This window comes from Poecilia reticulata, linkage group LG9, assembly GCF_000633615.1.
Source record: "Poecilia reticulata strain Guanapo linkage group LG9, Guppy_female_1.0+MT, whole genome shotgun sequence".
In the NCBI taxonomy this organism is placed as follows: domain Eukaryota; kingdom Metazoa; phylum Chordata; class Actinopteri; order Cyprinodontiformes; family Poeciliidae; genus Poecilia; species Poecilia reticulata.
This window is the reverse complement of record NC_024339.1, coordinates 30,455,380-30,481,225: the sequence shown is the minus strand read 5'-3', so window position 1 is coordinate 30,481,225 and position 25,846 is coordinate 30,455,380. Positions and strand designations below refer to the sequence as shown.

Sequence of the window (25,846 nt, the reverse complement as noted above, 5' to 3'; positions counted from 1 at the left end):
ATTTGCCTTTGAATGTTAAGTTTTATATTTGAATTTTTTTGGCAATGTTGAGAGGTTTTATTTTGGCTCTTTGCATTATTTAGCCTCTTCAGAGCCTTSATATGTTATCAGTCTGTTAAAGATAGTATTACCTATAGCAGTACAATTTGCAGAATGCCTGTTTTGTTTAGTTTTCTTCTTGGAAAAAGTTATTAAAGACAGGTTTTTGTCTAAATTAAGGTGAATTCATGGTTCCTTTTTCCACATAATGTGACCTAGTAGTGTTTATGATAAAAAAAATAAAAATAATTATGTGATCGGTATCAGTGATCAGCCCTCATGGGTGATCGGCATCGGTAGGAAAAAATCTGATCGGCACATCTCTAATACATACATACACACACACTCCCCCCTCCCGTATTATCTTTTCCGGTTACACGATGCATCAAACTGTATCAAATGATTTGTCTACTTAATCAGCCAGAGTTCATGCACGCGGCTTTGTGGAGATCAGAAAAACTCGTCCCATAACCTTGAGCAACTAATAATTAAGTCGCTCAAGGTAGTTTATTCAAAACTCAACAGAAACGAAATGGAAGAGCTACTAAAGCCACATTAGCAGCATTCAATTAAATGAATTGAATGCTGCAGCGGATTTAACTCATCATACAGGGCCAGTCCAAGGCTGTATGAGGCCATGAGCAGAATTTGACTTTGGGGCCCATCTTGCTGCTAAAAACATCAGCACCTCTAACAACTTCTGTGTTAGATTTAGTGAAATCTGGAAGAGTAGTTAAATTGGCCAACCTAAAAAGCAACCAGTTATAATTGCAGTTTACTAATTTGTATTTGTGAACAAACAGAGCTCAAACTAAAAGATTAAACTCATAGCATCAGAGTATAGCTATGGTAACAAAACTAACTATGAATATTGTTCTTTGAACTTATACAAAGTAAATATGACTGCTCCTTCAAATCTTACATTTAAATGTTAATTTAAAATATTTTCATTTATTATATGCTGAAACGATTATGTCAAATTTAGCAGCATTGATAATCTCAAACAAATGTTTCATTTGTACCTGTGGTCTGTGTTAAAATATTAGCCCTGGGTCCCTGAAGCCCTGGGCTAAGCCTTGATGGAGCCGCTGACTTAATTTGGATTAAACAGAAGTGCAAATAATTCCTATTCATTTTAATTGTATTTTTTGATTTGATGTTTTTAAGACAAGTTGTGGGTTTAGATAGCATTTCACTTGTGATGTTTTCCAGTAACATACAAGTACCCCGTAATGTTTTTACTTTTCCCGTCTACTCAACATTTTAATATGAAAACACAATGGACCACCCCGGCGTCCCACCTCGGCACCCCGACCACCGGCCTCAAGTTTTCTGGGGGATACCCTGCTGTGATCTGACGATACTTTGAGGCAGGCATGTCACTCAATGTTTTGGGACGTATGGCTCAGCTGTTCCAGTAACTTAATTTACTGTTCTTATCATTTGTTTGATGTGAACAAACTAGTTTTAATCTGTCAGTATGCAATGCCTATGTAGTCCTTAATCATCTTCATACATTGAGTTCAATTGTAATTCTCCAGGATTTTGCAGAGATTGAAGGAAAATGTCATTGCAGCAAAGTTAACCAGCCACTAACCTTATACTGGAGGCGATGTCTCCGACCCTTCAGGTGCATTTCCTTTGCATTGGGATCGTTGAAGCTACATTCACACAGCTTGCAGTGAAAGCGAATAACTTTGCCTTCATCATTTCTGACCTGCAAGAAAACGTTCACAAAATCCACTCTGAGCCAAGGCAGATATAAACCAAAAGCATAGGTTGGTTATGCATAAGCATTTGTTTATAAACACCTACTTCTTCCACATAGTCATGACCAACAGGTTGGACGTCGCTCTGCAAAGCAATAAGTGCCGATGTGGACAGAGAATCACAGAGATCAGCCTTAGCATCTGGGGAAGTAGGAGAGGGCGCAACCGGCTTACAAGTATCGCCTTTGATTTCTTCTCTTATCTCCTCTATCTTTCCTGTCGTCTGTAATTTACTTCCAGCTGAAATTGACAAAACATCAAATATGAAACTGAACATCCAAACCTGAATCCAATGCAAAAACATAAATATTTTTAAAATGTACGTAATTACACTTCTTTATATTAGTTGTGTTTATACAGAATTGTTGTTGGAAATGGAATCTCCATAAATTATTATGAATTTACTGAAATGATGAAAGGCACACGTATTGGGAAGCAGAACATTTTGAACCAGCTCAGTCAGACCTTTTCTGGATTATTTCAAATAATTAGGAGGCAGGACAAGTGTACATTAGGGCTGAAACAATTCCTCGAATGATTTGAGTACCTCGATTATTAAACTTCCTCGAGGAAAATTCATCTGCCTTGAAGCTTCGTTAATTTATTTTTTATTATTTAGCGCACTTTGTTCCGGCCGGGATATTATATGCTGCGCAGCGCTCTCACTTCCGCCTATGAGTTGTTGACGAAAGCTAAGTGTTAGCAGCATACAGTCCAATTTTCAAGTTCGGCCGCGGGGATATTATAGGGTGATTGATGAAAATGATTGGTAATTATGCCCGGGTTTTCATTGTTTTTGGGGGACCAGTAAGCATCCTTAAATGACTGGAGCAATGCCTGGACTACGGCAGCTTTTCTCCTCTGGGAGCTGCTGGTTCAGAGCGAACCGCTGGAAGAGCGCTGCAGGAGTATTTATACAGGTAAGCAGATAGACTGAACACGGCAGGCAGCTGAGTAGTTGATGCTTATAGTGTAGTGTAGCTTTACGGACGAAGCGCACAATAAATTTCATATCATCCCGGTCGCAACAAACGGGTGGTGGAGTGCATCGTGACGGTACATAGCTGGTAGATGTGTCAAAGGTGTCAAATCCTGTTAACAAGGATACAAAAGATATAACTAGGTGGGCAAGGCATACCTGTCAAGTCTCCCATTTTGGCAGGGAAACTGCAGTTTTTGTATCCCACTTTCCCGCTGAGCTCACATATTAGCATTTTCCCATAAATATTCCGTATTGCCCTCCCGGGTCTTTCGTTTGTGCAGTTGCACAGCAACAAACTTCTAACCAATCACAGAACACTTTGCACAGAGCGCTGTTGAAATAGTTTGACCCGGGCATGGTGTTGACTTAAGGAAGATGATTCTCTGCGAACAAAATGACGCAGTTTTTGTCACATAGCTATGTCAATGAAAGCCGATTTCAGCACTTCGCGTTAAGTATGCAGGGCCTTAAGAAGAATGCATTCTCACTTCTTAAAATTCTCGCTACATTTTTAATTTCTTAAATCAAAATATTCAAGCCTCTTCTGGAGATTTGTGCTACGTCTTGTGGTAATTTTAGCATTTATATACTTTTAAAATATTTTTACTTTTATGCAAATTTCTGCTTCATTGAAATTCTCCATAATTGCACACAATTCAGAAGAAAGGTTTGTGGTCTTCAACAGCTTGCTACTTTTGCCTACCTCATCTTAGAAATTCAATTTTTTCAAGCAGGTCACAAGATGTTAAGCTATCTTCAAATGATTCAGCTTTTTGATATCTCCTGTGTTTTTTTTCTTCCTAAAAATCACAATTGAAGTTTTCTGCTCATTTTTGGATGTTTTAAGTTTAACAACGTAATCCAATGAAGGAATTCTTCATCTGTCAGTGTGAACTCTAGTAACTGACGAACTAGAGTTCGTTTTTGACATTTGTCATTTGTACATATCACACTGTACAAAAATTATTTCTACATCAAAACATAGCCACGGATGTCTGCTTTGAAGAAATATAAGTTATTGTTTTACAGGTTTTTTTCACGCCCTGACCGCAGGCATGTCACCACTTCTTTGGGCTCCATATAGAACAGTGTTTCTCAACCTTTTTCGGCCCAGCGCCCCCCTAGCCTTTATCCAGGTCCCTCACCGCCCCCCACCAAAGAATTTGTAGTCTACTTTCCACTGACCATTATTTTATTATTAATATTACTATCACTATTGTAGATGTTTTGATTTATATGCTTATTTCTGTATTTATCATCAAAAATTATTTCCCAGAGAACAAAAAATCATGGGAATAGAAATTATTTTCACAGGCGTCTATGAAAAATGCAATGAACATTCAAGTTAAAATTGGTAGGCCAATAAGAGTGGAAAAAATATTCTTATTTTGTGCCATTTTCTAGTTGTTAAATATTCCACAAAATGACCAGATAAAAGATGTTCAACATGCCAGTTTAAACTTTGAACTATTTGCAAAATGACTGAGCTCTGCAACATTAAAACATGGATAGAACTGTAACTACATTAATCATAACTCTTCTTCTCTTCTGTGTTTGTCAGTTTCTGGTGGTGCAGCTCTGTGCTGCCTTCAGGAGAATGGGACATCAGAGTATCATTCATAAAACTTCACCCACATGGCATTTATTGTGCAAACCAGAGCTTTCAGTGGAAAAWCWAAAGTTCCAGGTCCTTTTAATRCCATACAAATATGAGACAGAAACATGGATTATATMTTKATATARMYCYGTCTATTGATTATAGATTAAWAGTTTTACTGGACAGAAATTACAAAGAACAAATSTGGTTCTTAATCAAATCCTAATGAGTCAAATTGAAAGTGTCATGAGTCATCAGCCTCATGACATTAACACTGACATGAAAAATAATATTGAAGAAATAAATATATCAAATCTAATTAAAACATAAATAAGTGATCAGTTCTTTACTGTTATGGTCTGTAAGACATATTTATTCTCAGTACTAGATGTGGTCTCAACAAACCCATGGCACTACAATATTATTTTACCTTTTATCTGGAAATAGTGTCTGTTTTTGCCATTCTGTCCTCTGTATTAAGTATTGCTCAAAAGGTCTTGCCATACCAGTTTATTCCTCTGTATTTACTTTAGTTTCTTAGTTTATTCTTGCATTTTGTTCTTCATTCATTTCCATTTAGTTTCATTTGATTAGTATTATCCTCTCTTGGTTTATTGCTATGTCCACTTTAGTTTCTTTCCTGTTGCTACATTTATTTTATCATTTATTGACCATCAGTAATTTTCACTCATCAACTGTTGCACCGCCTAATCGTCATGTGCTGATTTTTTTCACTGTTCAGCGTCGGATTCTCTTTTTATGCCATAATTCACATCTAGTTCGTCGCTCCGTTTTATGTCCAGCTTCTCCTCTTTCAGAGTTTTGCGCAATGTGAATGTCTTTTTTTTTTTTTAAGCCCCAAAGGTGCAGGGCGGCCGGGAAGCGTATCGATGGGAAGGCAGATTGACATAAACCTTTTATAACAACGGAGACAATTTCTGCATTCTGATTATTGTAATTTAAAAGTGCTGTGTTGTTCTATCACACCCGTTTCATACCGGACCACTTACCGGTGTTAACGCTATAAAATGAACGCTCTCCATCGTAAGCCATTTAAATAAAGAAATCCCATGGAGGGATTTCTTTATTTAAATGGGTTCATTTTTCAGAGGGATACACAGTGAGGGTATCATGATTTTAGCTACCAGTAGCAGGAGAACGGAGCTGTGCCAAGAAGCTAACAGAAGCTACAAACACTGAATAGAAGAAGAGCTGCCATCGATACAGTTGCAGCCAAGCATGATTTAATGTTACACAATACAGTTTTACCAAGTTGCTCAAAGTCTAAACTGGTATTGTTGTGCATTTAAGGTGTAAAGTTTACCTTCGACCAAACGCCCCCCAAAGGCATCCCAGCGCCCCCTTTGTAAAAAATGTCCACCACGCCCCCTGCCGTCCTCTGAACGCCCCCTGGGGGGCGGTACCGCCCACGTTGAGAACCGCTAATATAGAATATGTTCAGCTTTGTCTCTTTCTTCATCTTCTAGTGTGTTCATACAACAGATTCAAATTCACACAGCTTTTTTGCAAGGAACAGCAATTTGTCTAGTTTTATATTGTTTTACGTCTAACTTTTCTACACAAACATTGTTTTAAAGGAAATGGAATCTATATTCATTGATTCTCCTGTAGTGTAAATATTTTATACTTTTATACTATATTTTATACTTTTTACTTTTAAAGTTCGTCTTAAAACCCATTTATTTTACTTGACTTTCAACACCAGCGGGATCTAGTTTTAAATTGTATGTTTTGTTTTTAAACTGTAAGAGTTTTTATTTTTTTTATTATTGTTATGTTGTGTTTTAATGTACAGCACTTTGTATCAGTTGTGGTTGTTTTTAAAGAGCTTTATAAATAAAGTTGGTATGGTATAATTAAAGGCAAAATAAAGAAAGTTTACTAACCAACAAAATTAATCTTCGGAGTGTTGACTTTCTTGCCAGGTGCTGCAGAACAGGCAACAGAGAGACTGCTGGCCGATGGATTCTTGGTAACCACAGTGCTGCTGGTTATATTGACAGTTTTCAGATAGGGGGCGCTAGTGCTGGAGGAAGAGTTGGAAGACGGACACAAAGAGCTGGAAGTGCTGGAACTGCTAAGGGAGGTCTTGCCAGTAGCAGAAGCACTAGAGGCTGATGTCTGAGCGATCATACTAGGCTCTGTGGAAGGAATGGGCTTTCCAAGTTTGGTATGAAGTTTCACAACCTGCAAGAAGAATTCAGCATTTGAAATGAGAAATGAAAGTCTGTGTGAAACCTTCTCCAAGTTCCAAGTAGACACAGTGTTGGTTTATGTCCCGACATCCAAACCTTCTGGTGCTTGGCTCCTCGAATATGGGCGGCATAAGCGTCAGCTCCGGTGCACGAAACATCACAAAGTTCACAGCGAAGCTGGTTCTGAGCGTTCCGGGCCAGCACCCCTCCTGCAGCGCTGCTGCTGCTGCTCTGCGACACTTTCAGTGCTGCTTCCTTCTTCTTATGCTTCTGGCCTTCCAAATGCTCTTTATAAGTCTAATGGTGGGATGGAGAAAAGGAAGGGGATTTTTTTTTTTTTTGCATTGACATATTGACAACACTGTTAACTAGGTATGTGCACTTATTGTTAAAAGTTTTTAATGTGACCAGAGATTTGATTTATCAATGTATCAATAAATTTCAATTAATGTTAATAAAACTCACAGCATCATCAAAAATTTTATTTTTACTACTTTCTCCACAGTTTGTTCCTTCAGAGCATCAATGTCAGTAAATCCACGTGTAAATCCCACAAGGGATATACATGTGGACAAAATTATCGGTACCCTTGGTTAATGGAAGAAAAACCCACAGTGGTTACACAAAACTTGAATCCGACAAAGGTAATGATAAATAAAACTTCTATGAAAATAAACAAATAAAAGTCAGACATTCAAACATGCTTCGACAGAATTATCTTAAAAATAAACTCATGAAATAGGCCTCAAATACAAGGACTTTCAAGGTGTGTGAATAAGTACCTCTATATGAAATATTTTTTTTTATTTTGTTGTAAATAAAATAAGCCTTCTAAACTCAAACATCAGCTCAACCTATTGACATTCTGTATTTCATCAACTCTGGTCTTTTTGACAGATAACACCAAGTGGAGTAGCTTCTCAGTCACCTAAGTGCTTCAGACATTAAACAGAGGATGTTGCCTGAGGATGAGATTTAATTTTCTAACATCCACTCCCATTTTCCAATTGCTCCATTAGTGACCATCAAAGTCACTATTGTCACATTGTCATTATTGTGTGATTATTCAAGTTTTACACCTGTTACTTCCAATCATTTTCATAACTAAAAAAGCCTTTTGGATCAGAGGCGAAATACATTCAAAAAACCATTTAAAAAGTCCAACTGCCTTCTACTTGGGCACTTAGGAACACCGAGTGAACTAACACTGCAACAAATTTAAAAAAAATTGATTTTAAAAATCTGTTTAAGCTACACAAGCCCACTCCTTTAACAAATCTAGGTTGACTATTGTAAGCAGCGCAAAAAGGGAATATAAGGAGGCTTGTAAGAGAAAAAATAAATCTGTGCTGCAAAGTTGAGAGTTTCTTGTCCATGTTCTATGTCGTGGCAACCATTACAGTCTGCTTTCAGTGAGCTTACCTGTGGGCCAGCACAGCTGATCTTGCAGACATCACAGTAGTGTATCTGAGTCGGTTTGGGTGGCTGCTTGGGTCGAAGCTGCTTACTCTGGAATGCGGGTTTCTTTGGGAAAGTGTTTCCTGACCAGGCAGCTGTTGCTGCCACTGCTGCAACTGCCTGCTTCTGCTGCTGCTGCTGCTGCTGGTAGTAGCTGGAGGCTGCCGAGTACACAGCTGCTTCGTAGCCCGAGTACGATGTTCCTAGTCAAAAAAAAACAAAAAAAACAAATCTTGTAGTCTTTTCGTTTGCTGTAGGATTCAATGCTTTTGTTTCTTTTGAATACACAAATTCATTCCAAATGTCACATCTAAGCATTTCACCAGTCATTTACAGAAAAATATAAAATCAATTCAGATTCTAGAATACAGACTCCAATTTAATTACATTCATTCCAATTTGTTCCTATTTTGATACAATGAAGTCAAATCATATACCAAAACTACCTCTTAACATTGCCGTGATGGTAAAATTTCGGAACCAATAGCAGTAGTAAGAAAAATGCTGAAGGTAAATTTGGAGATTTAATGCTATTTAAAAAAAAAAAAAAAAACTGATAATTATTAAAATTAGTGGTAGAACCAATTTGTTATCTCAGCACGTATTCAGAAACAGGAATATGTGACAGAGAGTTGGTTGTACTGGTTTCATAGTTTGACATGTATAACTGAGATTCAGTTGTGTTAATTTCAAAAACTACTCAGACTCATCTAAGCCTGCATGATATCAGAAAAATATGTGATTGCGATAAAGTGGGTTTATGCCACCTAGCATGTTTTCTATCTCATTACTGGTGATACAGCAGCTTTCCTCAGTTTTGAGTTTTCGGCTTTAAGATGCTTTGCCACGGTTGCAATGTTACTCAAACTCTGAAGCAGTTAGTACCATGCTTTAGATCTTATTGTTGGACCATTCACAAGAATCTTTGCAATTTTTTAACTTCCAGCTGCACTTCACCGTTTGGATGCTCAGTCGAGGGGATGCGGCATAAAGTTATGCGCTAAAGTAGAGAGAGATGAAGACCTCAGTTTCCATTCATTTTGATTTAAATTAGAATCTAGAAGAATTTAAATTTTTTGATTATACTGAAATTTGAAACAGCTACTGACAGAAAGCTGGAAAACAGTACCGTTTCCAATACATTTGCTTTTTTTTTTTTTTTTTAAACCAACAGGTTCCAATGCCCTGAATATACAGTGCATCACAAAAGTGAGTATACCCCTAACATTTCTGCAGATGTTTAAGTAATTTTTTTATAGGACAACACTGACAAAATGACACTGACACAATGAAAAGTAGTCTGTGTGCAGTTTATATAACAGTGTAAAACTACAAAAACTACTGCACTCAACAAAGCTTTGTAAATTTAAATACACATTTCCCTTGAGCTAAATGTAGAGTCATAGAATATATAAAATCAGAGTCATCCAAATAATAAGTATGTGAAATATTCCAATTGTCCAAAAATATAAAAAAACACCCATTGCATATTATGTTTTAACGCCTTAACTTCCTGTCATCATGCCAACAATTTTAGATTTGGCCTCTTTAATCAACTCTCACTGAGTTTGATACCCAGATTTGATGTCCACTTTAGTGATTGAGATGATGACCTCAGTGAGAGCAACAATCAAACTGCCTTGATGGAACCCATCAAATAAAAACATAAGACAAGAAAAGGCAAGTTAATCAGAATCATTATCATCGGTGCAACAGTCTTTAAATATCCCACTTGCATGTTTTCCTGATGAGGTGCAGCCATAGCACAGTGTGGTCCCTGACAGTCTCTTTCTTAGGGTCTTATGGCTGTGGAAAACCAGGTCAGAGAATCATCTTTACCCAGACAAATTGCATAAAATCCAAACCGACAATAATTTACCAGAGTAGGTGACAGCATTGGTGCTGTATGTTGGGCTTTGGGAGTAAGAGGGAACAACTGAGGCTGCAGCTGCCACCGGCTGAACACTGGAGGTCACCGGGAAGATGGAGAAGGTGGATGATGCTGGACTGGCAGCAGCTGGCTTGATGACAGTAACCTGGCGATTCTGTTGGCTCTGGGTATAGGATGTTACACCTTGACTATATACAGCTTTGGGAGCTACACAAAAAGAGTAATACAAGTTTAATGTATACCTGAAGTCAAGATTATCAGATCAGCTTTAATGAGCTCAGCTACTATTTGTGTACAAAAAAGCAGACAGAAGAATGCACAGTCTAGTTCAGCGTTGCGTTGCACAAAATAAGTCAGTAGCTGTGTTTCCATTAATCATAAAATTGTGCAAATTGACATTTTGAAATAGCTTAATGAACACATGCCAATTTTGAAAGAAAAAAAAAACTACTTTTTTAAAAATTGTTGGTAACACTTTGACGGGTTGTGAATAAGATCGTCATAAACATGTCATAACACCTGTCATGAACATGAGAAAATCTTTATGAATATTTAAAGATTTGCTCAACTTTAAATATTATATAAAAAGTATTACTTTTTATTTTATAACATAAAATACTTTGATTTGTTATAAAAGTATTACTGATTAAACTTTAAAAATCATGTAGCTTTATGTTATTAAAGCTAAAGTTTAATCAGTAATACTTTTATAACAAACATGTCAGATCATGATTTCTTGGTTAATGTCAAGTTGTCATAACAAAGACATTTTGAATAATGTCAACTTTGTATTAAAAGTGTCATAATTTACCGAATGACACTTTATGACAACAGTCATAAATATTCATGAAGACTTATTCATGTTCATGACAGGTGTTATGTCATGTTTACGACAGTGTCATGACAGTCTTATTCACAACCCATCAAATAAAGTGTTACCAAATTGTAGAACTGGGATAAGGTGTTTTTTCCGGCCATATTTTGCAGAACTGCAATGGAAACACTTTTTTACATCACACAAGTCACGTGATCAACAGTCAAATGTTACTATTGAAGATTATGACGAAAAGTTGCAAAGTAGTAAGATGTGATGGTTTTGTTTTTTCCAGACATTGTGCAGCTGGCTCCACCAATGACACAGCATCACACAGTCATTCCAAAGAGTTGTAATGTGTTGGGTGAAATCTACGTGTGACAGAGTAGATATTAGAGGTGATTGCACCCCCGTCCCTTTTCTTACTTTGTTTAAAGACTGCACTTCTCCTCGGGCTCAGTCTGGGAGGAGAGTTGAACTGCAGTTGCAGCAGTTCGCCACCAGTGGGCACATAGAGCACAGTGAGCACTCCTGACTCAGCGAGCCAAGGGCAATTTAGCATAGTAACTGCTGGTCAGCGGAGGCGCTCACTATTGCTCTTGTTTCTTAGCGGTGTTCAACAATAAAAGAACCTGCAAAAAGCCACACTGACTAAGTGTGCAACAAAAATTGGTGGCCCGTACGGGGATCAGCAGTGCTTCAGGAAAGAGAGAGAGACTGTGGCACACCAGCGATGGAGTTGGAGCAACTGCAAGACCAGCTGAGTGAGGCCCTGGTGCAGTTGAAAGTGAATCAACTATAAGAGGTGTGTTTATATGGAAAAGGCTCAACAGAAAATCAGACCAGAAAGCACAAGCTGATCAGACTAATAAATGCAGCTGTAGATACAGTGAGGAAGAGGATGTGGCTCGTGAATTCCTCTGCAGATTAATATCAAAAGCTAAAGAAGTGAGCGAATGAGATGTCACAGATAGTTGATGATCCTGTGAATCAGGATAATGCTGCTTTTATAGGTTTGCAAGAACAATATGAAGCATTACAGCCAAGTTTCCAGGCCGCAACAAAGAAATAAGAGGGAGAAATGGCAAAATTGGAAAACAAAGTGAAAAAACAGGAAACATCAACACATCCAATACAACCTGCCAACCCCTTTGCAGCAGAAGTTACAATAAGAGAGTTTAAAATTAATGGCCAAATTGGAGAAAGAGGCCAGAGACAAACTGTCCTATTCAAACCTGATCCATCAGATTGAAATGGGCCTAAAAAGAAATCACAGTGAAGTGGAGATCATAGAGGCTGTGGTCAGAGGTATTAGCCCAGGTTTACCCCTCCGTGACATGCTAGAGATCAAACAGACCTTACTATTGCACAGCTGCATACAATATTGAAGGGACATTACAAGGAAGTCAGCACCACTGACCTGTACCATCGTCTAAATAACATTGCACAGGATAGTAATGAGTCTCCACAAAATTTCTTGTTTAGAGCAATAGAGTTAAAAGAAAGATTGCTCGCTGCATCTAGAGAACCTGGTTCAGAAGGGGATTATGGTCCAGAACTGATTCAAAAGAAGGTCCTGAGAGCAGTAGGAACATTATTAATGATAATGTTAAACACCAGCTCAAGAACTTCCTGGATGATCTGACAGGTACAGATGATGTACTGATAGCAAAGACTAATGAGGCAGCCAGCATTGAATGGGAAAGGCAACAGAAGTTCAAGAGGAACAATAAAGATCTGAAAGTGAGGGAGGTTAGAGAAGAAGCACAGGCAGCTCCCAAAACAACAGTTGGAGCAATTTGGGAGAAAGAACAGCCACCTTCCACCGGGATAAAAGAATGAAACTGGAAAAGTGCAATCATCTGCCTCTCACACAGAAACCAAGCTCTTAGACGCCATCAGACAACTTAAAAGTGAGATGCAAGACATCAGGAGACTGGTTAATGACTCATTTACCCGTTTCCAAGTCAAGGCCAAGTTGAAGACGTGGCTGGATAATAATATTGCCAGGATAATAATAGAGGACAGTTTTATGACCATTGCTTCAAATGTGGACAAAGTGGGCATCTATCACGTGGGTGTAGATTTGTTAAAAACACATCAGATAGGCCCGGAGAAGCAGATATGTCTGAGCAGTGTGACATTTGTACCAGCAACAGGAGATGATGAAAAGGAAAATGGCCGAACAGAAAATGGATACAAGCTTACCACTGACATCACACACCATTCAGAACCTAAGTGTATGGAAGGAGCAAGACACACAGCACCTGAGTTGAAAGAGAATGTTAGTATCAACCTCCTCTCTAGTGGCAGAGCTAGACTTTTAAAGTAGGGTGGGGGGGGAATGTGTGTGTGTGTATATATATTATATATATATATATATAAAAAGAGAGAGAGACGTCATGTTAAAATATTTTCCACATTTGACCGGTTGTTTTTTTTTAAACAACAGCCCGTCCATCATTTGACAGATTATAATTAACACCCCTGACATGGGCAGACATTATAAACTTTACACAGAGTTAATTGCAGAAGCAACTAAAATTAATTAATAAAAAAAATCTTTCTGAATAGCATCTTGTGGAGTCTGAACTACATAAGTCTTTCTGACCGGGAGCTGACAGCGTGCTGAAAAGTTATGGACTTCCACTCCCCCATGTTGCTATCAGATGTCTCACTGAAATTATTGGACCTAGAATATTGAATGGAAAAGCAGTGAATAAGACACCAATGCCTTTAATTGGCTGGGTTGAGGTAAAATTTAAATTGCCATCTGTGAGTCAAACTCAGAGCTCTGGGTGCCAGTTCTAGTTGCAGAAGACGATGCGGTGGGAGAAGAACCAATCAATCATTGATCACATTGGTTACAATGTGATTGAATACCCATTAAAATGGGTGTAGATCCTCCCCCCGTCATTACAGAAGCTGTTAGTACAGCATTTTCTATTGAAAGTAATAAGGCAGAGGTATTTCTAAAAGTCATGAGAAATATGAATGAGGAACAGGGAATAAGCACTGTTAAAGAATCAAGAGAAAACCTCATCCCAGCTGGCCAGATGAAGATGGTGAAGTGCAGTACACGAGCTGGTCTGCTTGCAGGTCAGCAAGGAGTCCTGTCACAGTCTCAGCTACCAGAAGGACTAAGCGTTAAAGAAGGAATAGTGTGCCTACAACAGAGTTCCTGGTCCTGCTTCAAAATCCCAGTGAACAATGATGCTGCTCATGACATTGTTTTACCCTCCAAAAGTAAAGTAGGTCAAATCCAAGCAGTAAAAGCAATGTATGTGGCACCAACAGAATCAACAAAAATAAATAAAATAGAGACACCAAATTTCAATTGCGAAAAGGGAACTTCAACGGGATTAGAGAGCAAAGGGGAAAAAAAGGAGAACCAAAGCAGGGCTAAAAGTGAAGATCGTTGGGATCCACCAGTTCCCATTTAGCCACCTTTCCCCAGCACAACAGCAGTTTGTGAAACAACTACTCCAAGAGGAGTGTGCAGCCTTCTCTCGTGATGATTATGATGTTGGAACCATCCCCTCACTGCAGCTCAAAATCCGATTGCAAGATCCCACACCACTGACAAGAACATATATATCTGTTCCAAAACCACTGCACAACGAGGTAAAAGAATATCTTGAAGATTTGTTAAATAGGGGCTGGATAACAAAGTCTAAGTCAAACTATTCTAGCCCTGTAGTCTGTGTGCAAAAAGGGATGGTAGCCTCAGACTGTGCTGTGATTACAGAAGGTTGAATAAGAAGTCTCTGCCAGATCATCATCACATTCCCTGCATACAGGACATGCTAAACAGCCTGATTGGAAGTTCTTGGTTTTCTGTCCTTGACCAGGGCCTATCACCAGGGATTCCTGGAAGAATCAAGTCACCCGCTCACTGCATTTATCACGCCATGGGGTCTGTATGAATGGGTGAGAATACCATTTGGATTATCATCAGCAACAGCAGAGTTTCATAGGTCCATAGAAGAGTGCCTCACTGGGCTACGTGATGAGGTGTGTTTGCCTTACCTGGATGATAATTTGGTGCACTCTAAAACATTTGAAGATCGCTTGAATCATCTTAGAAGTGTATTGCAGTGTTATCAGGGAACAGGAATCAAGCTGAAAGCGAGGAAACGTGACATCTTTAAGAACCAAGTGAGATTTCTTGGAAAGCTGGTCACAAAAGATGGATACACAATGGATCCTGCAGATATTGCTTCTGTACAGGCTTTGAGAGAAAGAAAACCCTCCACAGTGGGAGAACTGAGAAAATTATTGGGATTTGTCTCCTACTATCACAGTTACATCCCAAACTTCTCCTGCATAGCTAAGCCCCTTTATGATCTTCTCTCCTCGAGCCCTGAGAAAAAGGGAAAAGGAAAACACAAAAAGCGAGGTGTAGGAAAACAAAATCAGAACAGTGGACAGTTGCCATCATCACAGTATATGGTCAACCAAACATCAAGAGGCGTTTAGCCAGTTATTAGATTTTCTAGTGAAACCACCAGTAGTGGGTTATCCAGACTTTGAACAGCCATTTATTCTACATTGTGATGCTTCACAAGAAGGGCTTGGTGCTGTACTTTACCAGAGACAGCAGGGAACTCTAGCAGTCATAGCACATGGATCCAGAATGCTAACACACCCAGAAAAAAAACTATCACCTTCATTCAGGGAAGCTGGAGTTCCTGGTTCTGAAGTAGGCCATATGTGAGAGGTTTAGAAATTATCTCTATTATGCACCACCATTTATAGTTTACACTGACAATCGCCCTCTTACATATGTGCTTTCCACAGCTAAACTGAATGCAACCACTCATCGATGGGTTGCTGATCTGGCTGATTTCCAGTTTGTGTGTCAGACTATGAACCCTAACTGAAGCACGCGATTTGTCCGTGATTGTCTGAATAAGATGTTGGGTTCACACACAGCATAAACAGTTCAGGGCCACAGATGTCCTCAGGGAGGGGAGGGGGCGGCAGAACAGAGCCTTCTTTAGAGATAACAACCAGGGGAAGATAACTGGTCAGCCAAGGCCAACCCGGGCAGCCAGATTCCGATAGCAATAATTTGTTTAGGTCAGGCTGACATCAGTTTACTGCCTGCCTTGAAAGTCTCGCTGGTGCTTCTCAGTGAAAAATCCCAACAGCCAAATTTAGGGTCTTCCGCCTGATCCGAGCGAGCAACGTTCTCCAAGGTCACACCAAATCCATTCCGAGTCCTAGATACGCTGCCCGGCCACGGTCCTGTTCCAGGATCGCATCCAGTCTGCGGCTCAGCTCCCATATCATCTCAGTCTGAGTGTTGATCGCTCTGCAGATCCCATCAACCGCACCCATAAACCAGGTATCCGCCAACTCCAAAAAGCAGAAAACCTGTTATCATGAATCCAATCATGTACACATCTTCAACTTCCTTGACTGACGGCATCGTCAGACACACGGTCTTCCACTTCCATGTAGAATCCATCGTATATCCAGCGAAGAATGTCCCGTCAGGACACGAGGACACCTTAACCCGGTTTCCCAGTAAAAAAAATTGCATCAATTGCGCTGAGAGACCAGCTGACCAGATCCATAATTTGCAACTTCGGAAGCTATTCAAAAGAAAGATCTGAAAACACAGGACACAGACGCTGAGCAGGGAAGATAGGGAAAGCAGGGAGACAGAGAAAGTGTGTCGTCCTCCTTCGAAAGACAGAGCTGAGAGCAGAGGCACCAGAGTTCCACCCACACAACAAGGACAGCTGATGGTGGTGCCCAGTGCAACAACCAACTCATGGATGCAACACTAGAAGACGACTTTCATCCAGAGAACATGAACAGTGGAGATGAATCTCACAGCTGCCAGTGACCAAGAAGAGACTGACACACCACTCCACAGGGTGGGAAGGTATCTTTTTCGAACAAGAAAACCTATGTTAAGATTTAATTACCATAATTTGGGACAGCATTTTCTGTGATGTGAATAAGTTAGAATGATTTGCATGATTAACTACTTTTTGATGTATTTTAGTTAGAATAATAGATGAGTACCCATGGTTTTGAAGGTAGAGTTTACTTTTAAGTTAAAGTAACTTACTCTCAGAAGAGATTGCAGATATTCACGCTACTGGCGGATCAAGTGATGGATTGTCATTGTGCACAATGACGTCGACTGCAACAATAATAGGAGATGCATGCCATATTTTCAGACTGGACACAGAATAGCATCTCTTTGAACATTCATTCTGACTCCTTCTTAGAAGTACTTTACATCAATGGTCCCCAATCCCCAGGCCAAACTAGTACTGGTCCGTGGACCAATTGGTACCGGGCCACTCAAGAAATAATTAAATATTTCCGTTTTATGTATTATTCGAGTCTGGAGGATCTTTAATTTATCTTTATTGTGGCTGCACAGTGGCGCAGTTGGTAGAGCTGTTGCCTTGCAGCAAGAAGGTTCTGGGTTCGATTCCCGGCCTGGGGTCTTTCTGCATGGAGTTTGCATGTTCTCCCTGTGCGTGCGTGGGTTTTCTCCGGGTACTCCGGTTTCCTCCCACAGTCCAAAAGCATGACTGTCAGGTTAATTGACCTCTCCAAATTGCCCCTAGGTGTGAGTGTTTGTGTGCATGGTTGTGTGTCCTGTGTGTCTCTGTGTTGCCCTGCGACAGACTGGCGACCTGTCCAGGGTGTACCCCGCCTCTCGCCCGAAACGTTGGCTGGAGATGGGCACCAGCACCCCTCCCGACCCCACTGAGGGAAAAAAGGGTGCAAGAAAATGGATGGATGGATCTTTAATTTTGAAAATCCTTTAACCGGATTCTCTCGGTTACTGGGGCGCCAACGTTGAGCCCACAAGCAGCAAAATGAGTAAGAAACGGATCAGATGTCTTTGGAAAGTTTCTTTGCAAAGAGGAAAAGGCCCAGAGAAGAGACAAGGAGAATGTATTTATCCCGGACCGGTAGGTGAGTCCCACGTTACAAGCCCGCTCTGCATAACATGCGGCGACCGGCTGCTAATGAGGCAATGAAGCCTTCAAACTGCTTCGCCACGTAGAGACCAAGCACGCTGTGCATATAAGCAACACTTCGGGTGTCATTGTCTCTCATCACTCTCAGATGGGACCGTCTCGTTGCAGAGAAACAAGCTCAGGGCTCCCATTACTCATTATTGTGAGTTAAAAGTCTCACGAAAGTAAAAATGTTCGTTTTTGTGGTGCATCTGTATCTTATTTTGAAGGGATATGTAAACGTTACCATAGCGACCAGAGTCAGAGAGCATTTGGGAGGGAGGAGATGAGTAGAGCTTGTGAGTCTTAAGTCTAGTTTAGACGACGAGATTTAAGAATTGTCGGCCGATTCTCCAAACCTCTGTGAATACAGAGCTAATAAAAGTACAACAGGTTGGATCGGTTCGTGTGTCCAGCCACACGGTAGGAGCAACACACCACACAAGAACCGATTCCAGTCACGAACATCCCGATTCCAGAGGATAATCCAGTAAAACCCCCAACATAGCATATGGGAATTTAGAATGATCAAACACGGATGACGATGTAGAAGCAATAGTGATAGTTTGTGGAGTCATTTTAAGAGATAAAAGGCGCAACAAAAAAAAAAAAAAAAAGGCGGTGGATAAAAGACGACAGGAGCAGCCGCTTTATTTGCGTCACTACGATTTGGCGGTGACTATGTTTTTTCATAGTTAACATTTTTAACTGAATAAACATATAATAATGACCTTTACATATAATAATAAACATTTCCACATATAATCTCCGATATCCATCGGACTCTCAGTTGTGCGATATGTCAGCTGTTTGGGATTGCTTCTTATTGTGCAAAAAACACACTGACTTATCATTTAGTATGCAACATACGCCTACAGTTTCCCTAAAACGCCACATGCTTAACTAGCCCCTCCACCAGGCTAAGAGTTGCTTGTTTACATTTCTAGGAAAATAAAAATAAAAAAAAAACGTTTTTTTTTGTTTGTTTTTTTTAAAGCCGGGTTGCAAGCGTCTCTTTCGCTCTTAGCATTTCACTAGCAGAGCAGATTTATTCCTAAAGGATATATTTATAATAGATAGGTTTATAGTTTATGCATTTAAACCCGATAGTGAGCCACCGTCTAACCACACAGCTGGCGCCTCTGCGCTTTGCCTCTGCGCTTTGCCTCGCGCGCTGCCGCTGCTTTACCTCAGCGGGATCGCGCGCGCCTCCTTTCACTCAAATTGGACACAGGCTGACCTGTATGGATATTTACATAAACCTACTGTGAGGAATTATGATCCTTTGGAGAACTCTAGGTAAGAGTTTAAAACCCACCGCGTTAGCTCTGGTTGCGCAGCTCTATGTGAACTGCAGGAATAACTTGTAGCGAATTCAGAGGTGCGCGTTGTGAAGTGGTGAGAATGATTTACCTTTGTGAACGAACAATTATATGAGACGTTTACATCTCAACATGCTACCCAGCCTGTGGCTTTTTGCCCGTCTTCCCTGTAAAGTTTATGTCTGTGGCCGGAGCGTTTGTGGATAACGACCAGCGCTAACCTCATCATGCAGGTTCAGCCTGGTGAGGAGCTTTCACGCCCTCCGGTCTGTAAAGCATTACACTTTGCATCAAACCATTTCAAATGCGTTGTCTACTTAATGCGCGCGGCCACACGGACATCTGAGAAACTCGTGACCGTCAGGCAAGGTCGAGTCCCATGAACTCGACCAACCAGGATAGTTTCTGAGAAGATTAAAAACTCAACAGACACGAAATGGAAGAGCTACTAAAGCCACATTAGCAGCATTGAATTAAATCTCCCGTTCGTTGCTAGTGCAGCAGATTACCTCATCATGCAGGGCCGGTCCAAGGCTGTATGAGGCCTTGAGCATAATTTGATTTAGGGGCCCCTTTTGTTGCTAAAAATATCAGCACCTCTAACAGCTTCTGTGTTAGATTTAGTGAAATCTAGGACGGGGGGAGTAGTTTAATTGGTCAGCCTAAAAAGCAATAAGTTATAATCGCAGTTTACTAATTCAAAAAATTCAAAGATTAAATTTACAGCATCAGATTGTTGCTATGGTAACAAAACAATCTAACTATAAATATTGTTCATAAGTGTTTTACAAAGTAAACTTGCCAGCTCCTTAAAATCTTGCATTTAAATGTTAAACAATTTAAAATAATTTAATTTATGTATGCCTAAACAGTTGAATAAAATTTAATAGCATTGATAATCTCAATAAACAAGTGTTACATTTATATATTTATATATCTGTAATCTGTTTTAAAATATTAGCATTTATGGCGCCCCTGAAGGTCTGGGGGCCTGATGGACGAACTGACTTAATTTGGATTCAAACAGAAGTGCAAATTTGTTGTTTTTAGACTAGTTGTGAGTTTAAATAACATTTCACCTGAGATCTTTTCCCGTAACATATAATAGTTTTACATTTCCTGTCAACTTAACATCTTTTAATACAAAAAACATGGTGGTCCGCCGGTGTACTGCCTTGACGCCCCAACCCCCGGGCTTAGCAAGTTTTCTGGGGGAATCCCTGTGCTCCCAAGCATAAGGGATGTTTCGCTCCAACTCCGGCCGTCCTCTGATAAGTGCTAGCACCATAGCTGAATTATGAATATATTTCATCGCTGTTATGATTATTAATGACTTATCAAGTAAAGCTTATTCATGTGTAATTTTAATTTCATGTCTTATTTAATGGAAAAACCACAATTGCAAAATTGTGTTTTTCAACATCGGCAGAAAAGAGAAAGATTTGCGCAGATTTTGTAATGGAAACACAGCTAGTAGAAAACTATACCAGAGACTGTTGCTTTCTCTTCTAGAAAGAAAGAGCAAATTGCTGAGTATTACTGAAGAAAATGCTCAGAATATGCAAAATGGTTGGAGATAAACTGTCCCATCTGTGCTATAGTGAAGCACTGAGGTGATTTCCAACTGAAGCGATTTCTTTTTACTTAGATTCAACTACAATCATCTCTGGTCAGCAAAGAAAACAAGTGTGTAGCTTACATGCAGAAATTTACATTTTCAAGGGTGATTAACAATCATTATACATAGAGAAATGTGCATAAGGAGCATCTTAAAACATACCTGTCTGGTAGTAAGAGTCTGCAACACTGGGCTGCGGCTGTGCAGCAGCAACAGCTGCTGTAACAGAAGGCTGCTGGTAGTACTGCTTACTGTCATAAGCTACAGCTGAAGCCGTGGAGCGGACATATGAGTAAGAGTCCTGCAAAGAAAATCTGAATTGAATATGCCGAATTCATCTGGTTGCTTATTTTATTGTTCCCAGAAAAATGTCTAATAGGTTGTTGTTAACCATATCCAACTCTGAATATAAAAAAATCCTAATTGGAAAAATCTGATGGTTTGAATATGAAAGTCTGCAATAAAGCAACCCAAAAAGGACAAATGACACACAGTGGAAGAGTAACCTATCTGGGGGTGAACCTACTGTATTTGAATATCTGAAAATATAAAAGAAAAAACATTTATGCACGTGCATCAAACTTAAATGCAGTTCTTGTATTTTGTAAATTTAAAAGCTCAATATTCCAGTTCAATAATTTCATTCATCTGGTATCCAACACATCAACAACACAGGCGGTCCAGGAAGAGGACGTGCGTGTTGGGTACCTGGTAGTTCTGTGAAGTGACTGGTGGAGGGGGTGGCGGGACCTCCGCCTGGCGTTGTGGGTAGCCATAGTCATTGGTAGTGTGGGTTGGCTGGTATCCTCCATAAGCGGCAGCAGTTGCAGCTGCCACGGCAACAGGCGCAGGCCTTGCCACAGCAACGGCAGCTGCAGTGGGTGCATAGGCTGCTGCAACAGTGTGTGCTGCCACCGGTGCCTGATGAACTGTGTAACTGGCCACAGTGGTGGGATGAGTGTATGCTACCCCTGCAGCTGGCTGCTGGCTAGAAGGACAACAGGGTCAAAGGTTAGCTTCAAACACAGAAACACATAATGCTAAAAGAGGCATAGCTAACAGTGAAACCCAGAGATCTCCAGTTTACCTCAGCTGTTCCATAACAACAAAGTGTTGCCTCCAGTTATTACCAACTATGGACCATTTGGTGCTTTAAGTGTCACCAGGAAGCAGACTGTTCATAACGGAGCTGACAGACATCTCAGAGTTGTCTGCACACTTATTAAAATCCTCAAACTTTTCCAACAGCTGGGTTTTCAAAGTCAGGCACTGGAGTACCTGGCTACTGCAGTTTTCAGATGACTGAGCACATCCATCCTGTTCCTACCTTCCCTTTTGTGCATGCCAACATTTCCTCAGCTTTCAGTATTCTTTCAAACATTTAGTCTTCCTCTCCAGTCAGTCTCACAGAAATTTTAACCTTGCAATTTTTTTGGCTGGCTTTTAGACTTCACTGAACCAAAAAAACGAAACAACAACAAGCGTGAATGTCACTGCCTTCTTCTTGGCCGTTGTAGTTTACTACATCCAAAGGTCTGGTTTTCAGCAGGTCAAGACAAAAATATTAGTAATTTGAGCCCAAAGGTGATTAAAAAGTTTCTCAGTGAGAAATTCTTCTTTTATTGGACAGTTAAGGTTAACATTTCACATAGGGTTCTCAAAAATCTTAATCACAAAGTCAAATATTAGGTTGTGCTAGAATGCACTATAGCAAGCTGTGACTCAGTGACCTTGTCCAACTCATCAGATCAGTCCAGATGAAAGAAAGCTGACCGCTACAACAGGTTAAAAAACAAGAAATATGTACATTATAAGCCAAATCCTCAAGCCATCACATTCAGGTTGTTTGGTCCAACACGCATATATATCAATAAATGAACACACAAAACCAGCTTCACAGAAGGGGCTCAACAAATCCAGCACTCTGACATAAGGAGAGGCCGAGCCGTTTTTCATCCCACTGGCCCAGACCTCATCTGTTTAGCTGTAGTTCTATCCTAGATGGAGAGATTAAAGGAGCTAATACTGCCAAAAAAGTTTTTACTTGTTTTATAGCATAGAAAGTACTCCTGGATCATATTGGCTATGCTTCCTTTAAAAATGTTCGACAGCTGGAATAGCTGAAAATAAAACTAGCATCTGCATGACATTTGTCAACAGAAAGAAGCATTAAGAGTTCTGAAATATCCAGGAAGGTGGCTGTGATGACCACTGTGTCTGGGCTTGAACAGACACAGTGGAGTAAGAGCAGCTGATGGGATGGATCCCCAATCAATCACTTACTGAAAAGCTGTTGAACACCTCGGATTCTGGTGCTCTCCCCTCTGTCTCCAGGATCTTAACATCCAAACTACAGGGTGCCAGTGGACAAAATACATCACAAGATCCTGAAGGCTCTGGGAATTTTGAGGCTGTCATATTTGGCATGTCTCTTCAACATCACTCAGCAGTGTGCTCCAACTATTAAAAGCTTAAACTTATCAGTCTCTTTGGGTAAGTTGGAAGGAAGGGGCCAACCTTTCATTGTACAGAGGACGAGCAGCGCAGCTGTTGTCCTGAAATGTTAACCAGTTCTATGACCTCTTGATTGAGGGTTGCTACAGAAAAAAGGTTGCCGGGGACACTCTATAGGGTCATCTGGCTCCTGTATGAAGAAAGCAAGAAATGAGTCTGCATTCTCAGCACAGCACTGAGTTTGGCCATTGCCAGGATGCCCTTTGTCCCAATTCTGTTTCTGTTGTTCATCTTAATGTGGTGTCTGGTTCGAGAACTCTAGGGGTTTGTTGAGGAAAATAAGTATGTTCATCTTCCTTCATCTGTGTGGAAACTTATGGCCTTGCCTGAGATGTAGTTTCTACCGAGAGGAATGTTGATGAAATGACATCTCAAGAACAAAGCAGATCAGATGAGGTTGTTGCTTCAAGCACAGGGGTGCAATAAAATCATCTTGGACCTCAATTATTCAGCATGGTGGAGGTCAGTATTAAGTAACGTCTATTGTGGTGTGTCTTAACTGTGTATAAAACTTGGTGATAGGTCTGATTGTGTTCGACCCAGACCAGAATGTTAATATGCTGATGTCTCACTTCTCGCAATCAAGAATAAATTGCAGAACCGTCTGTTTAAAGTCAGTGCCAGTCCAGGTCTCATGTAATTCACATATTTAGCTATGTTGGGTTTCTTTTTTCCATCTCTCTTAGGCCAAGCATTTCAGATGTTGGCATGAGCTTGACTAAAAGGTTAGGGGTCATTCTAAGTAATCTTCCTAACCCTGAATAAGCTCATAGAAGTAGTTGTCCCAGTTAAACTGGATAATTTTAAACTTATGACACAAAACATGACTTGTGAAACTATGCATTGTTTTTAGTTGAGAATTACAACATCTGTTTACACAAGGCACAATCAGGATGCTAACCTAGGCCTCCTCTGGGTCCATTTCAGAAGACAGAAAGGAAGGTAAAGGCTGTGATAAAAGTGGACAATGTTTAGAAAAAGGTTGCTGATCTCCAAGTTTCTTTCACCAATTCATTCCCTGATTTAACATTTTATTTGGACGAGAATGTAAGCAAAATGTATTTTAAGGCAAAATATTCAGTTGCTGTTTTTAAGATTATTTCATCTTTTGTGAGATGTAGTAATCATGCCCTTAAAGTTGAACCAACACTTATTCTACACACTAAAAAAAGTTCAACATTTAATGGTAATATCTATGATTGATTATTGAGATGAGAAACAATGGGTTTAAATTTTCCCAAAGAAATTGAAATTATTCCACAAGCTTGTGTACTCAAATATGACAAGGGCTTTTTCAGACACCATCCACCTACTACATAGTTTGAAATAAGGAATATTAAAAACCATGAAAACATGCATTGTTATGCTGACATTCCCCAGGTTAGTTTAATAAATTATTTGAATAAATCATATTTTGTGTATATTGTATTCAAATTCTGTGCTTTATCCAGCAGAAATGTTCTGTCCCTCTTCTCAGAAATCGCCACTTTTTCAAATTATTTGGAATATGGTTTTAATATAAAACTTTGGGACATGAAACTAGCCCAGATCTTTTTCCATCACCTTCTCAATTTTTAACTAAGCATTACTAAAAGCTTTGCACTTTTGCAGAAAAAGGTTTTAGATGTGACCTTTTGTGAGATTAAACTAATCTTTATCAGGATGTTGTTTACAGAGCCACATCCTTCACTCCAACATGTTTTGCTGAGCTGGATTCCTTTCAGCTCTATTGATAGCTATGCATGTCAGACAAAGCTATGATCAAATTTGCTTTGACAACATAACTGAATGTTTTAGTGTGGAAATAAAATGCATTACATCTAATAATTAACAGCTATAGTAACGGGACTCTCCGGTTTATGTAGTTTCTGGCGTGGAAACATGCATTTTGGATTTAATCGGAGGGTGCAATATATTAGTTAACGCAGAGTACAATTCAAATCTCAACTTTGGCTTTCATCCAAATTCGCAGGACAACCGCCCCCTCCCCCAGCTGGAACAATGGCAGCACTGGGGATAAATCACCCAGATTACATAAATCATGCATAAATTCACAGTTAATACCATAAAGAGGTGTGTTGGTATCAAACAGCTAAAAATCTACAAGTTCCTTACCTGTACTGAGCTGCGGCGCCATGCGTAAATCCGAAATAATTGCCGGTAGCCATTTTGGCATCTTCACCAAGCCGGCTGGGCACTGCAGAGGACAGACACAGCAGGCTCTGATGAGCGCATTTCAAGGACTAGCCATTAGCCTGTTTATTCGTGATACTCAGTAGCTTGTAAACAACCATAGGTCAGAACAAATCAGCCTAAGTAATGCCCAAGCTTTTAATGATACTCACCATAGGTGAAGGAGACCACTGGACATATAGGAATCATTGGGGTTTTTTAAGCGTTCTAACGATGCCTCACTAGAATACCAGCCTCTTCATATTACATGTCGTACCCGGAAATGCTGCCTTCGCGCATGCGCCACAATGAGGCAGGGTGCGGTCTAGCTCCTGATCTTGCGTCAGTAATATTTGAGTTAATCGGAAGTTGCGTTGCCATTCATACATCAACGTTATACAGCGACTATGGAGAGACAATGAACAAAAGTAGTGTGCTTTTTGAACCTACGTTTAACCT

The 25,846-nt window shown here is 39.9% G+C and overlaps 1 protein-coding gene across 2 annotated transcripts in view; it reads right to left on the bottom strand.

Annotated features, from left to right (window-relative positions):
- Positions 1–25,689, bottom strand: part of zfr (zinc finger RNA binding protein) — an 87,137-nt gene extending 61,448 nt beyond the window's left edge. Inside the window, exons 1-10 of one of the 2 annotated variants that reach the window (XM_008419284.2) lie at positions 25,561–25,689; positions 25,331–25,412; positions 21,410–21,689; positions 20,864–21,002; positions 9,941–10,159; positions 8,026–8,264; positions 6,700–6,900; positions 6,295–6,595; positions 1,855–2,048; positions 1,637–1,756 (exon numbers count right to left, since the gene is read on the bottom strand). In XM_008419284.2, the coding sequence (XP_008417506.1) occupies positions 1,637–1,756; positions 1,855–2,048; positions 6,295–6,595; positions 6,700–6,900; positions 8,026–8,264; positions 9,941–10,159; positions 20,864–21,002; positions 21,410–21,689; positions 25,331–25,412; positions 25,561–25,597 (1,812 nt within the window). In that variant the 5' untranslated portion in view covers positions 25,598–25,689. The remainder of the gene's footprint in view (positions 1–1,636; positions 1,757–1,854; positions 2,049–6,294; positions 6,596–6,699; positions 6,901–8,025; positions 8,265–9,940; positions 10,160–20,863; positions 21,003–21,409; positions 21,690–25,330; positions 25,413–25,560) is intronic. The other variant, XM_008419283.2, reaches the window with a different exon arrangement.
- Positions 25,690–25,846: the final 157 nt, after the last annotated feature.